Source organism: Schistocerca americana, chromosome 1, assembly GCF_021461395.2.
Source record: "Schistocerca americana isolate TAMUIC-IGC-003095 chromosome 1, iqSchAmer2.1, whole genome shotgun sequence".
Classification (NCBI taxonomy): Eukaryota; Metazoa; Arthropoda; class Insecta; order Orthoptera; family Acrididae; genus Schistocerca; species Schistocerca americana.
This window is the reverse complement of record NC_060119.1, coordinates 1184403191-1184418061: the sequence shown is the minus strand read 5'-3', so window position 1 is coordinate 1184418061 and position 14871 is coordinate 1184403191. Positions and strand designations below refer to the sequence as shown.

At 45.7% G+C, this 14871-nt stretch overlaps 1 protein-coding gene across 1 annotated transcript in view; it reads left to right on the top strand.

Annotated features, from left to right (window-relative positions):
* Positions 1-507: 507 nt before the first annotated feature.
* Positions 508-14871, top strand: part of LOC124597953 (glutathione hydrolase 1 proenzyme-like) — a 115331-nt gene continuing 100967 nt past the window's right edge. Inside the window, exon 1 of the mRNA XM_047135971.1 lies at positions 508-602. Coding sequence (XP_046991927.1) covers positions 508-602 — 95 coding nt within the window. The remainder of the gene's footprint in view (positions 603-14871) is intronic.

The window sequence follows — 14871 nt, the reverse complement described above, 5'->3', positions numbered from 1 at the left end:
CACTACCAAAGATCCTACACACTTTGATTCTTCACACGACCCATCGATGTAACCGTTCGATAGCAGTTTTCCCTAGGCAAGACCCAGCGTAAAAATACAAATAATATTTACGAAACAAACCAATTATACATCGACATGAGTGCATAAGTATATATATACAAACAGTAAAACAATTAGAATATATAAAGAGACAGAAATGTCATATCTTGAGGTAACAAAACAAGGAAAAAAAATAATAGTACAATAGATGGAAATAGGAGGATATGCATTTCCGGCGTTACAAGTGTCAGAGAAAACATAACTTGCCACTATATTGAGAAGCAAACCCCATAATGATCGTAGTTATGGAAGGGCGGCAGTAAAATGGACCTGCCATCCGTCAAGCCGTCGTGTGACTTGCCCACTGCGTGCACTGTGTTGTCTTTCAGAGAAGACGGCGGCTGGGACCCCGAGATGAAGAAAGTGCTGCTGGTGGCTGCTCTGGCTCTGGCGCTCTTCCCGCTGGTCATGGGCCTGGCCTGGCTGCTGCCCTACGCGCTGGACGTGCACTTCCGGCACGCCGCCGTCGTCGCCGACGCTCCGGGCTGCGCCCACGCTGGGAGGTAAGACCGCGGCACCGGCGCTCCACCGCTGCTATCCACTGCCGCCTGTGTGATGACGAACCAGACGCTGGCTAGGAGCGAGGCGTCGCGTCAACGCTTAAGCCCTTTTTACACGATAGACTTTTTGTTTCGGATGACTACTCGAGACGAGTGAGTCTACTGCAGCGCCCCTGGAGTTTTATTCCTGTACTGAGAGTATCGTCTGTTTAGAAATGGTCATTTTCGGTTACAAGCAGCACCAAAATTGCGTGTGATGTGAGACCTGTCTACAATACAGTTTGGCATCTTAGCGGTTATTTTATTTATTCGTGTGCCTTGCATGGTCATTTTACAGTCTTATTTAAGGATCTCACATATAAAAGATTAAATATACACAAAATATGCATAACATAAACAAGCAAACAAAGAATCCATAGAAAATATTATAACTGGATATCTACACTCCTGGAAATTGAAATAAGAACACCGTGAATTCATTGTCCCAGGAAGGGGAAACTTTATTGACACATTCCTGGGGTCAGATACATCACACGATCACACTGACAGAACCACAGGCACATAGACACAGGCAACAGAGCATGCACAATGTCGGCACTAGTACAGTGTATATCCACCTTTCGCAGCAATGCAGGCTGCTATTCTCCCATGGAGACGATCGTAGAGATGCTAGATGTAGTCCTGTGGAACGGCTTGCCATGCCATTTCCACCTGGCGCCTCAGTTGGACCAGCGTTCGTGCTGGACGTGCAGACCGCGTGAGACGACGCTTCATCCAGTCCCAAACATGCTCAATGGGCGACAGATCCGGAGATCTTGCTGGCCAGGGTAGTTGACTTACACCTTCTAGAGCACGTTGGGTGGCACGGGATACATGCGGACGTGCATTGTCCTGTTGGAACAGCAAGTTCCCTTGCCGGTCTAGGAATGGTAGAACGGTGGGTTCGATGACGGTTTAGATGTACCGTGCACTATTCAGAGTCCCCTCGACGATCACCAGTGGTGTACGGCCAGTGTAGGAGATCGCTCCCCACACCATGATGCCGGGTGTTGGCCCTGTGTGCCTCGGTCGTATGTAGTCCTGATTGTGGTGCTCACCTGCACGGCGCCAAACACGCATACGACCATCATTGGCGCCAAGGCAGAAGCGACTCTCATCGCTGAAGACGACACGTCTCCCTTCGTCCGTCCATTCACGCCTGTCGCGATACCACTGGAGGCAGGCTGCACGATGTTGGGGCGTGAGCGGAAGACGGCCTAACGGTGTGCGGGACCGTAGCCCAGCTTCATGGAGACGGTTGTGAATGGTCCTCGCCGATACCCCAGGAACAACAGTGTCCCTAATTTGCTGGGAAGTGGCGGTGCGATCCCCTACGGCACTGCGTACGATCCTACGGTCTTGGCGTGCATCCGTGCGTCGCTGCGGTCCGGTCCCAGGTCGACGGGCACGTGCACCTTCCGCCGACCACTGGCGACAACATCGATGTACTGTGGAGACCTCACGCCCCACGTGTTGAGCAATTCGGCGGTACGTCCACCCGGCCTCCCGCATGCCCACTATACGCCCTCGCTCAAAGTCCGTCAGCTGCACATACGGTTCACGTCCACGCTGTCGCGGCATGCTACCAGTGTTAAAGACTGCGATGGAGCTCCGTATGCCACGGCAAACTGGCTGACACTGACGGCGGCGGTGCACAAATGCTGCGCAGCTAGCGCCATTCGACGGCCAACACCGCGGTTCCTGGTGTGTCCGCTGTGCCGTGCGTGTGATCATTGCTTGTACAGCCCTCTCGCAGTGTCCGAAGCAAGTATGGTGGGTCTGACACACCGGTGTCAATGTGTTCTTTTTTCCATTTCCAGGAGTGTATATTCAAACTTTTGTTAGGGTCAGTTGTAAGACAAGAGTTAGTCAGAGGAAACTTCTGCCAAACCTCTTCCCGTTCATAAACATCATATGCAAGAACACGTCTTGCGTTGCGTTGGCTGGGGTGGTTTTCCCTTTCAAAGGGCACGGCCGACTTCCTTCCCCATCCTTCCCTAATCCAGTGGGACCGATGCCCTCGTTGTACAGTCCCCTCTCCCCAAAACAACCAACCATACAACCAGGGAGGTTTTCTATATTTGTGTCTGTTGCCAGGTGTATTCTGTAGCTCATTCTATAGAAGTGAGATTGCTGCTGCTTCTCGTCTTACAGGTGGAGGTGCAATATTACACAATACAGGTAGCCATGAAAGTGGTGTAAATTTAGTAGCGCCACTGATTATTCTCACTGATCGATGCAATCTGACGTCAAGAATGTGTACAAGTGCACTTGTGCTGCAACACAACAAACATGGTTAACACAAAGGAAACTTAGTGTTGAAACTGAGGTTATGAGGGACTAACCTTTATTACGAAAAAATAGAAAAGTAGGAAAATACTGGAACAAGCAATGATAACAGACATTATCAATGTCCACAGCAGAATTCATAGTGGACGTTCTTGTCAGAGATCGTGTGTCACTTTCTTTACACTCCTGGGAATTGAAAGAATAGGAAAAGTGTCATCCAGTCATACCAGAACTTACAGGTATACATTCATTTGCTCCAGAAAATACACACTTGCAAACTCCAAACACGTCAAAAAATATCCAAAGCGCAGTAAATAGCGTCTTTTTGCTTTATCAAATCAAATGGTTCAAACGGCTCTGAGCACTAAGGGACTTAATATCTGAGGTTATCAGTCCCCTAGAACTTTGAACTACTTAAACCTAACTAACCTAAGGCCATCACACATATCCATGCCCGAGGCAGGATTCGAAGCCGCGACCGTAGCGGTCGCGCGTTTCCAGACTGAAGCACCTAGAACCGCTCGGCCGCTCTGGCTGGCTTTTGCTTTATCTTTTATAATTTGTTTTCTTTGCTAAGTGTCACATAACACAGATTTTTTTTTCTTGTGAAATATCTTTGACGTTTTCGGGGTCGAAATAATTTTCATTAAAACACTTTATCTATTTACGGCCTTTTTCTGCATAGTGTAATTTTGATTTCAGACATTTCGTCTAATTTGTAAGAGAACACTAGTTGGCGAAAATATCAGGACGTTGTGTAGCTTTACAATGTGTCACAAGAAGAAAGCAAACAACACAGTAAAGATTAAGGAGACACGAAAACATAAAATCCATTGCCATAACAGGAGTGAGCTCGCCCAGAATAGGTTAACTATCGATTTTAGCAGACGCTGCCAAAGTCCCTTGTTGCTTCGAATGCACAGTGTGCAGCATACTCGGAAATTTACAACTCCACACTCGGCATAATTTTTGGATCATTGACGTCACAGACACACTCGCGTCGCAGATCTTTGATGGTTTACACGCAACAAAAAGGCGCACGCACTCTGAGTAGTCGATTTTGACCAGAAAGTCGTTCGTGTTAAACGCGCCTGAAGTCGGCGTCGCAGGTTGACGTGGACAGGTCATGTGACGTCACGAGAGACTGCGGCGGCGGTACTCTGGGACAAGCTGCTTAACGCGATTTTCGCTCTCAGCGTTCTACAGTGGCCATTGTCAGCTTTATTTGGCTCACCCTTACAAACCGAACACAGAACGTTACAGCCCCCACCACAGTGGCCATGGTTAAACGTGCCAATCAGCAACTCGAAAACCGGTGGAAAATTCCACTCTATTGCCGAAGCACTACTATTCCACCAATGGAGATACTTGGCGCCAATTTCTGCGCCGAGTTTGCTACGTCACAGAGCTATCCCCTGGTCAAGCCAATTACAGTTATGATTTTGCAGAAAACGCGGGAATTTGCCCGCCAAGACTGCCTGGGAACACAAGTCATTCCCACGCCTCGCTTGTAGCCCGTCAGAAAGCGTTTTCATTAAGTTTCTGCGAAGTAACGGAATCTCTATCCCCAGCCGCTCCTTCAGGCCCCTGTGGGCGTGTCACCACCGCTCTTATGACAATGTCGGGGTCTGGAAAGCGACCACTCGGCTCCCTCACACGCGTCGGCCTAACTCTTTCAAGATCAGCAGAACCCACCTGTCACTGGACCACCCGGGTGACGAGAGACGCTGCGTGGGAAGTTCATGTGTGAAGGAATAGCAACTTTTTACCGCATGCAATTAGAGAGGAAAATATTCATATCTTCTGAGTTCTCAGTACTAGCTTTGTAATGAACATACTCGGCTATACTTCCCCAAATCGAATTACTCAGAGTAAGATATAAATATGAGAGGGGCCAGGTCACTGTGTGCATGGTAAAGGCATGCCACCTCTCAGACATAGCATGGCAGTCGCTTTCAGATTTTCATGTAGGCTTGATATTATAATGTAAGGAGGCGATCTAGATTAATGTAAAACAGAAGTACAAGAATGTATGTACAGGGCTATTACAAATGATTGAAGCGATTTCATAAATTCACTGTAGCTCCATTCATTGACATATGGTCACGACACACCACAGATACGTAGAAAAACTCATAAAGTTTTGTTCGGCTGAAGCCGCACTTCAGGTTTCTGCCGCCAGAGCGTTCGAGAGCGCAGTGAGACAAAATGGCGACAGGAGCCGAGACAGCGTATGTCGTGCTTGAAATGCACTCACATCAGTCAGTCATAACAGTGCAACGACACTTCAGGACGAAGTTCAACAAAGATCCACCAACTGCTAACTCCATTCGGCGATGGTATGCGCAGTTTAAAGCTTCTGGATGCCTCTGTAAGGGGAAATCAACGGGTCGGCCTGCAGTGAGCGAAGAAACGGTTGAACGCGTGCGAGCAAGTTTCAGCGTAGCCCGCGGAAGTCGACGAATAAAGCAAGCAGGGAGCTAAACGTACCACAGCTGACGGTTTGGAAAATCTTACGGAAAAGGCTAAAGCAGAAGCCTTACCGTTTACAATTGCTACAAGCCCTGACACCCGATGACAAAGTCAAACGCTTTGAATTTTCGGCGCGGTTGCAACAGCTCATGGAAGAGGATGCGTTCAGTGCGAAACTTGTTTTCAGTGATGAAGCAACATTTTTTCTTAATGGTGAAGTGAACAATGTGCGAATCTGGGCGGTAGAGAATCCTCACGCATTCTTGCAGCAAATTCGCAATTCACCAAAAGTTAACGTGTTTTGTGCAATCTCACGGTTTAAAGTTTACGGCCCTTTTTCTTCTGCGAAAAAAAAAAAACGTTACAGGACACGTGTATCTGGACATGCTGGAAAATTGGCTCATGCCACAACTGGAGACCGACAGCGCAAACTTCATCTTTCAACAGGATGGTGCTCCACCGCACTTCCATCGTGATGTTCGGCATTTCTTAAACAGGAGATTGGAAAACCGATGGATCGGTCGTGGTGGAGATCATGACCAGCAATTCATGTCATGGCCTCCACGCTCTCCCGACTTAACCCCATGCGATTTCTTTCTGTGGGGTTATGTGAAAGATTCAGTGTTTAAACCTCCTCTACCAAGAAACGTGCCAGAACTGCGAGCTCGCGTCAACGATGCTTTCGAACTCATTGATGGGGACATGCTGCGCCGAGTGTGGGAGGAACTTTATTATCGGCTTGATGTCTGCCGAATCACTAAAGGGGCACATATCGAACATTTGTGAATGCCTAAAAAAACTTTTTGAGTTTTTGTATGAGTATGCAAAGCATTGTGAAAATATCTCAAATAATAAAGTTATTGTAGAGCTTTGAAATCGCTTCAATCATTTGTAATAACCCTATAATATTCCATGGTACAGTCCATGTTTATGTAGAATTGTATTATACATCTTTACATCTGATCCCAGTGTGCTTGAATATACTGATCTATGCTTTATGGGGCCGCGCTGGGTAGCCTTGCGGTCAGCCGCGTCTTGTCACGGTTCACGCTGCTTCCCCCCCCCCCCCCCTTCCCCCCGTCTGGTGTTCGAGTCCTCCCTCGGGCATGTGTGTGTGTGTCTTGTCCTTAGCGTAAGAAGTTAGTTGAAGTTACATTAAGTAGTGGGTAAGCCTAGGGACCGATGGTCCTATAGCCCTTACCACAAATTTCTAAATTTTCTATGCTTTACGGATCTGATGATAGCAAAGAAGTTTGCTGAAACTAGTCATCACAGTAAATGCTGTACAATAGCAATCTTGGCTGCTTCAAATTGTACTTTCGTTCTTACATTAAGGTTACTGTCCACTGGGAAAACATTGAGTCGTTGGCCTTTGCAACAAGAATTACAGCAAAAGTCGGCGTTATTTATTTACAATAAATAACATCGACATGAGTAAGACAGGCCCAGAGTCTTTTAGGATACAAGAGGTGAAAAAGGAACTTAGAAGGAAGTGGACGTGGATCTGCTATCTTTCTCTTCCCAACTCGTGAGCACATGACGCAATCAACTACACTACAGCTTCAACATGACAACCATGCCTCCGTATATGGTACAGACTGTTTGCACAGATGTAATTATTTGATACTTAATATGCAAATGTACCAAACAGACACGATTTTCACAGATCATCATTGTGCCGCAGCACTGGAACGATATACTTTCGTACCACACAAGTTATGACACTAAAGGCCGGCCGTGGTGGTCTAGCGGTTCTAGGCACGCAGTCCGGAACCGCGCGACTGCTACGGTCGCAGGTTCGAATCCTGCCTCGGGCATGGATGTGTGTAATGTCCTTAGGTTAGTTAGGTTTAATTAGTTCTAAGTTCTAGGGGACTGATGACCACAGTAGTTAAGTCCCATAGTGCTCAGAGCCATTTGAACCATTTTTTTTATGACACTAAGGGCCCGTTGTATATAGCATTTCAACTTAGTTTAACACAGAAAATGACTTCAGATCACGTTTAAGTCGGAAATATGTGTTTTACAAACGTTAAATCCAGATTATATCGCCGTGAAGTAGGATCGATTTTGACTGGCGAAAATTCGTGGATCGAAGTTGGGTTCAAATGTAATCGTCGGTTTACAACGTAGCGGCAAAACAAAACAACGCTTCTGTTTTGTGCAAACACAAACTGAAATAACACAAAGTTATTAACACGTAAATATGTAACCACGCCACTCCCACACTGCTGAAACACGAAAGCAGCAATGACACAAAAAAATCACTATACGAAAAGATGATTACTGTAGCGTAATGAAATTCTGGGAATACATTTATTTCTCTAGCTAACATTTAAGTGAATAACATTGCAAAATCGCAGGTTAATGAAAGCACGAGATAAGCCATTGCAAATCTGAAATCCAGTTACATTAACAACGGATTTTACCGCCAGAATGTTCAATGCAGGCATGCAGAAGTGCATGCATTGTGTTGTACAGGTGCCGGAATCAGTGTGTGGAATGGAATTCCATGCCTGTTGCACTTAGCCAGTCAATACAGGGACTGTAAATTCTGTTTGCGGATGACGCTGGAGTTGTTGCCCAATAATGTCCCATACATCCATGCCCGAGGCAGGATTCGAACCTGTGACCGTAGCAGCAGCGCGGCTCCGGACTGGAGCGCCTAGAACCGCACGACCACCGCGGCCGGCTGCCATCAAGGAATGTCGCTCCTATTATTCCGTGACTGTGCACTGCACACCATGCAGTCACCCGTTGATGGTGAAGAGACATCTCGATGGCGAAATGCGGATTCTCAGTCCCCCAAATGCGCCAATTTTGCTTATTGACGAACCCGTCCAAAGGAAAGTGGCCAACAACAAGGGGATTGCGCATGCGCACACTAATTCCCATGGTGCCCCGCGCCAACCGTGTTGTTTGAACGTCCTGATGCAAACCGTTCAGAAGTTATGATGATTTTACTTCATATAGTTCAATTATTGTTGCCCTTTGTATAAGACCGTATGAAAAAAAGACGATGCTCGTAAAGTAAGAGCAATAAACACCTAGAGAGCGTCATGTTATATTACGACACTAACAAAAAGAAGCGAAAGGGGACTTCAGTATATATATGTAAAAAGAGAAGAGAGAAGATTTAATAAAACATTTTTATTTACTTACTAAAACATGACTAAAACTTACATTTTATGATGGCATGCAGTAATGTTCGTCTATTACGCTTTTGATGGATTATCAACGTAATGTGTGTTCATATGGCAAAATATGTTTTTTTACGTAATATAATTACCATGTAACAAGTTTCACACTTTTTGCTTCACTTATACTGTGAAACTTTGCTTCATACCGAATTTCATGATAATAAGTTTCATGATATAGGTTCTGGAGCATCAAAATATCTACATCAACATCTACATATATACTAGCCACCAAGCAGTGTGTGGCGGAGGGCACAATTCGCGCCAAAGTCATATTCCCCCCCCCCCCCCCCCCCCCTGTTCCACTCGCGGATCGCGCGAGGGAAAAGCGACTATCTGAACGCCTCAGTGCGAGCTCTTATTTCCCTTATCTTTGAATGGTGATCATTGCGCGATTTGAAAGTTGGTGGTACTAATACATGCTCTACATCCTCGGTGAAGATCGGATTTCGGTATTTAGTGAGCAGCCCCTTCTGTTTTGCGCGCCGTCTATCTGCAAGTGTGTCCCACTTCAAACTTTCTATGAGATTTGTTACGCTCTCGCAATGGCTAAATGTACCAGTCACGAATCTTGCCGCTCTTGTTTGGACCTTCTCAATCTCTTGAATCAGACCCAACTGGTAAGGGTCCCATACAGACGAACAATACTCCCAGACTGGACGAACTATTGTATTGTAAGCTATTTCCTTTGCTGAAGGTCTGCATCGTTTCAGGATTGTACCAATAAACCGCAATCTAGAGTTCGCCATACCCGTTACTTGTGTAATCCGATCATTCCATTTGAGATCATTTCGAATTGTCACACCCAGATACCTGACGGACGTTACCGCTTCCAAAGACTGGGCATTTATTTTGAACTCGTACATTAATGGGGATTTTCGCCTTGTTATACGCAGCAGGTTACACTTACTAATACTGAGAGATAACTGCCAGTCATTATACCACGCTTTTATTTTCTGAAAATCTTTATTGATTTTTTCACAACCTTCGTGTGGTTCATGGTGTGAGTTCCTGTAGTCATGTCCTAGTTCATGAACCACGGGCAACGTATGAGTGGCCAAGTAAGTGGTCCCGACAGTCGGGATACCAGTTACTTTGGAATAAGGCTGGGCATCTCGGACATATTCTGAGTCGTGGTCACCTTTGTGTTCATTCGGCAAAGACCACCAAATCCACCGGTTAGTCCCTCAACCGTTAGGGGTAAAACCCTATGGGACTCGGGGCAAGTAAGGCTAGCAACCTGCTTCCCTGGTACTTTAAATATGATGCTGGCAACAATCAGAGCAAAATGCCTCGGACCTTTGGAGGTGACGGAGTCCCACCTCTAACTGACAAACCAGGGACTCCTAAGATACGACTTGGCAAACAAATGGTAATGAGATGGGGAGCTATTAATATCAATGGGTCTACTCTGGGAAGAAGGTAGAGCTGATGGGGTTGGACGTTTTAGCTGTTAGTGACATTCGGGTAAGGGGTTAGAAAGAAGAGGAAGTGGGAGAATACAAGGTCTATCTGTCAGGAGTCAAAGCAGGAATAGCACAATGGGGTGTAGGGCTTTACACCAGGAAAGAAATGGAACCCAGCGTAGTTGCAATAAGGTGTGTAAACGAACGACTGATGTGGATAGATTTGATAGCGTCTAGCAAGAAAATTAGGATTGTGTCAGTATATTCGCATTGTGAAGGGACAGATCAAGATAAGATGGATAGTTTTTATGACGCACTCAGTGATGTAGTTGTTAGAGTAAAGGGCAAGGACAGTGTTCTGCTCATGGGTGATTTTAACGCCAGGATTAGAAATCGAACAGAAAGGTATGAAAAGGTTATGGGTAAATTTGGAGAGGATAAGGAGGCCAACAGGAACGGGAAACAACTCTTGGATTTCTGTGCTAGTATGGGCTTAGTAATCACAAACTACTTTTTTAAACATAAGAACATTCACCGGTATACTTGGGAAGGCAGGGGAACCAGATCTGTCATTGACTATATAATAACAGATCAGGAATTCAGGAAGGCTGTGAGGGACACACGTGTATTCAGGGGATTCTTTGATGACACTGATCATTATTTAATCTGCAGTGAAATTGAGACTGTGAGGCCGAAAGTGCAGGAGGTCAGGTCCATATGTAGGAGGATAAGAGTGGAGAAACTTCAGGATCAGGAAATCAGACACAAGTACATAACAGTGATCTCAGAAAGGTACCAGTTAGTCGAATGTAGTCAATTACAGTCATTGGAAAAGGAATGAACAAGGTACAGGGACACAGTACTAGAAGTGGCTAAAGAATGTCTTGGCACAGTAGTGTGTAAAAGTAGGATGAAGCAAACAGCTTGGTGGAATGACCCAGTCAAGGCAGCCTGTAAAAAGAAAAAGAAGGCGAATCAAACATGGCTACATACTAGAACTCAGGTAGACAGAGAAAGTTATGTTGAAGAAAGAAACAAAGCCAAACAGATAATTGCAGCATCCAAGAAGAACTCTTGGGAAGACTTTGGAAACAGGTTGGAGACTATGGGTCAAGCCGCAGGAAAACCATTCTGGAGTGTAATTAGCAGTCTTCGAAAGGGAGGTAAGAAGGAAATGACAAGTATTTTGGACAGGTCAGGAAAACTGCTGGTGAATCCTGTGGATGCCTTGGGCAGATGGAGGGAATATTTTGAAGAGTTTCTCAATTTGGGTGAAAATACGATCAGTAATGTTTCAGATTTCGAGGTAGAATGGGATAGGAATGATGATGGAAATAGGATCACTTTTGAGGAAGTGGAGAAAATGGTCAATAGATTGCAGTGCAATAAAGCAGCTGGGGTGGATGAAATTAAGTCGGAACTCATCAAATACAGTGGAATGTCAGGTCTTAAATGGCTACACAGGATAATTGAAATGGCCTGGGAGTCGGGACAGGTTCCATCCGACTGGACAAAAGCAGTAATCACGCCAATGTTTAAACATGGAAACAGGAAAGATTGTAACAACTACAGAGGTATCTCTTTAATCAGCGTTGTGGGTAAAATCTTCTCAGGTATTGTTGAAAGGATGAAAATCAGTGTGGGTTTAGGCCTCTTAGAGGTTGTCAGGACCAGATCTTTAGCTTACGGCAAATAATGGAGAAGTGTTATGAGTGGAACATGGAATTGTATCTATGCTTTATAGATCTAGAAAAGGCATATGACCGGGTTCCTAGGAGGAAGTTATTGTCTGTTCTATGAGATTATGGAATAGGAGGCAAACTTTTGCAAGCAATTAAAGGTCTTTACATGGATAGTCAGGTAGCAGTTAGATTGACGGTAAATTGAGTTCATGGTTCAGAGTAGTTTCAGGGGTAAGACAAGGCTGCAACCTGTCTCCACTGTTGTTCATATTATTTATGGATCATATGTTGAAAACAATAGACTGTCTGGGTGAGATTAAGATATGTGAACACAAAATAAGCAGTCTTGCATATGCGGATGACTTAGTTGTGATGGCAGAGTCGATTGAAAGTTTGCAAAGTAATATTTCAGAGCTAGATCAGAAATGTAAGGACTATGGTATGAAGATTAGCATCTCCAAAACGAAAGTAATGTCAGTGGGAAAGAAATATAAACGGATTGAGTGCCAAATAGGAGGAACAAAGTTACAACAAGTGGACGGTTTCAAGTACTTAGGATGCATATTCTCACAGGATGGCAACATAGTGAAAGAACTGGAAGCGAGGTGTAGCAAAGCTAATGCAGTGAGTGCTCAGCTACGATCTACTCTCTTCTGCAAGAAGGAAGTCAGTACCAAGACTAAGTTATCTGTGCACCGTTCAATCTTTCGACCAACTTTGTTGTATGGGGGCGAAAGCTGGGTGGATTCACGTTACCTTATCAACAAGGTTGAGGTTACGGGTATGAAAGTAGCTAGGATGATTGCAGGTACTAGTAGATGGGAACAATAGCAGGAGAATGTCCATAATGAGGAAATCAAAGAAAAACTGGGAATGAACTCTATAGATGTAGCAGTCAGGGCGAACAGGCTTAGATGGTGGGGTCATGTTACACGCATGGGAGAAGCTAGGTTACCCAAGAGACTCATGGGTTCAGCAGTAGAGGGTAGGAGGAGTCGGGGCAGACCAAGGAGAAGATACCTGGATTCGGTTAAGAATGATTTTGAAGTAATAGGTTTAACATCAGAAGAGGCACCAATGTTAGCACTGAATAAGGGATCATGGAGGAATTTTATAAGGAGGCTATGCTCCAGACTGAACGCTGAAAGGCAAAATCAGTATTAAATGATGATGATGATGACTTCGTGTGATACTACTTTCCTGTAGACTACAGCATCAACGGCAAACAGTCTAAGGCCATCAACCAATCGTTTACGTAAATCGTAAAAAGCAGAGGACCTATTACGCTGCCCTGGGGCACACCTGAAGTTACGCTTGTTTCTGCTGAAGTCACCCCGTTCCCCGTTCAAAACGACATACTGCTACCTGTCTGTTAGAAAACTTTCTATCCAACCGTATATGTCATCGGATAGACCATAAGCGCGCACTTTTTGTGGCTAGCGACAGTGCGGAACTGAGTCGAACGCCTTTCGAACATCGAGAAATATGGCATCAACCTAGGAGCCGGTACATGTGGCATAAATGGCCATATGTGTGGATTGAAGCGACTTGGAAGATTAAAATTTTTACATCTGCAAGGAAACATAGACCTTAATATGTGACATAATTCTGAACTTGATACTTTTACAGGTTACAGAGAAAGAAGGGTTCTTAACAATCAGACTAACAGACTGAAGAACAACAAAGCGATCGTATAAGGATTCCGTTTGTACAGAATGGTCACGGAAATATACACACATCAAAAAAAGTTTTGCATCACCCCAGTTCGCAGAACTCCTGAAGATAGACGATGACTGTGTATATTGTATCACAGTGACAGTCCCTTTGACTGTTCGGAGATGTCACTGAACCCGCCCAAAGATGTAAAAAATGCATACAACCATGTACGAGCAACGCCCATTAGACGGAGAGAGTCCGACAGCAAATCCGCTCCTCTCATTCCACCAGGAAGGAGGTACACGGCTCGTGTTGTCTGTAGTTCAACCATGCCTAGACGGTCAATACCGCGGTTCGATCCCGTCCGATTTGTTTCTTTGTGCCAGGAAGGGCTCTCAACAAGGGAGGTGTCCAGGCGCCAAGGAGTGAACCAAAGCGATGTTGTTCGGATTTGGAGGAGATACAGAGAGACAGGAACTGTCGATGACATGCCTCGGTCAGGCCGCCCAAGGACTACTACAGCAGTGGATGACCGCTACCTATGGATTATTGCTCGGAGGAACCTGACAGCAACGCCACCATGTTCAATAATGCTTTTCGTGCAGCCACAGGACTTCGTGTTACGACTGTGCACAACTGTGTGCAATAGGCTGCGTGATGCGCAACTTCACTCCCGACGTCCATCTTTGCAACCACGACACTATGGAGCGCGGTACAGATGGGCCCAACAACATGCCGAATGGACACCTCAGGACTGGCATAACGTTCTCTTCACCGATGTGTGTAGCATATGCCTTCAGCCAGACAATCGGCGACGTGTTTCGAGGCAACCCGGTCAGGCTGAAAGCCTTAGATACACTGCCCAGCGAGTGCAGCAAGTGGAGGTTCCCTGCTGTTTTGGGGTGGGATTATGTGGGGCCGACGTACGCCGCTGGTGGTAGTGGAAGGCTCCCAACGGCTATACAATACGTGAATACCATCCTCCGACCGATAGTGCAACCATATCGGCAGCATATTGGCGACGCGTTCGTCTTCATGGACGACAATTTGCGCCCCCATTGTGCACGTCTTGTGAATGACTTCCTTCAGGATAACGACGTGGCTCGACTAGAGTGGCCAACATGTTCTCCAGACATGACCCTATCGAACATGCCTGGGATAGATTGAAAAGGGCTGTTTATGGACGACGTGACCCACCAACCACTCTGAGGGATCTACGCCGAATCGCCGTTGAGGAGTGGAACAATCTGGACCAACAGTGCTTTGGTGTACTTGTGGATGGTATGCCACAACGAACACATGAATGTATCAATGCAAGACGACTTACTACTGGGTATTAGAGATACCGGTGTGTACAGCAAGCTGGACCACCGCCTCTGAAGGTCTCGCTGTATGGTGGTACAACATGAAATGTGTGATTTTCGTGAGCAATAAAAAGGGTGGAAATGACGTTTATGTTGATCTCTATTCCAATTTTCTGTACAGGTTCCGGAACTCTCGGAACCGAGGTGTCGCAAACGTTTTTTGATGT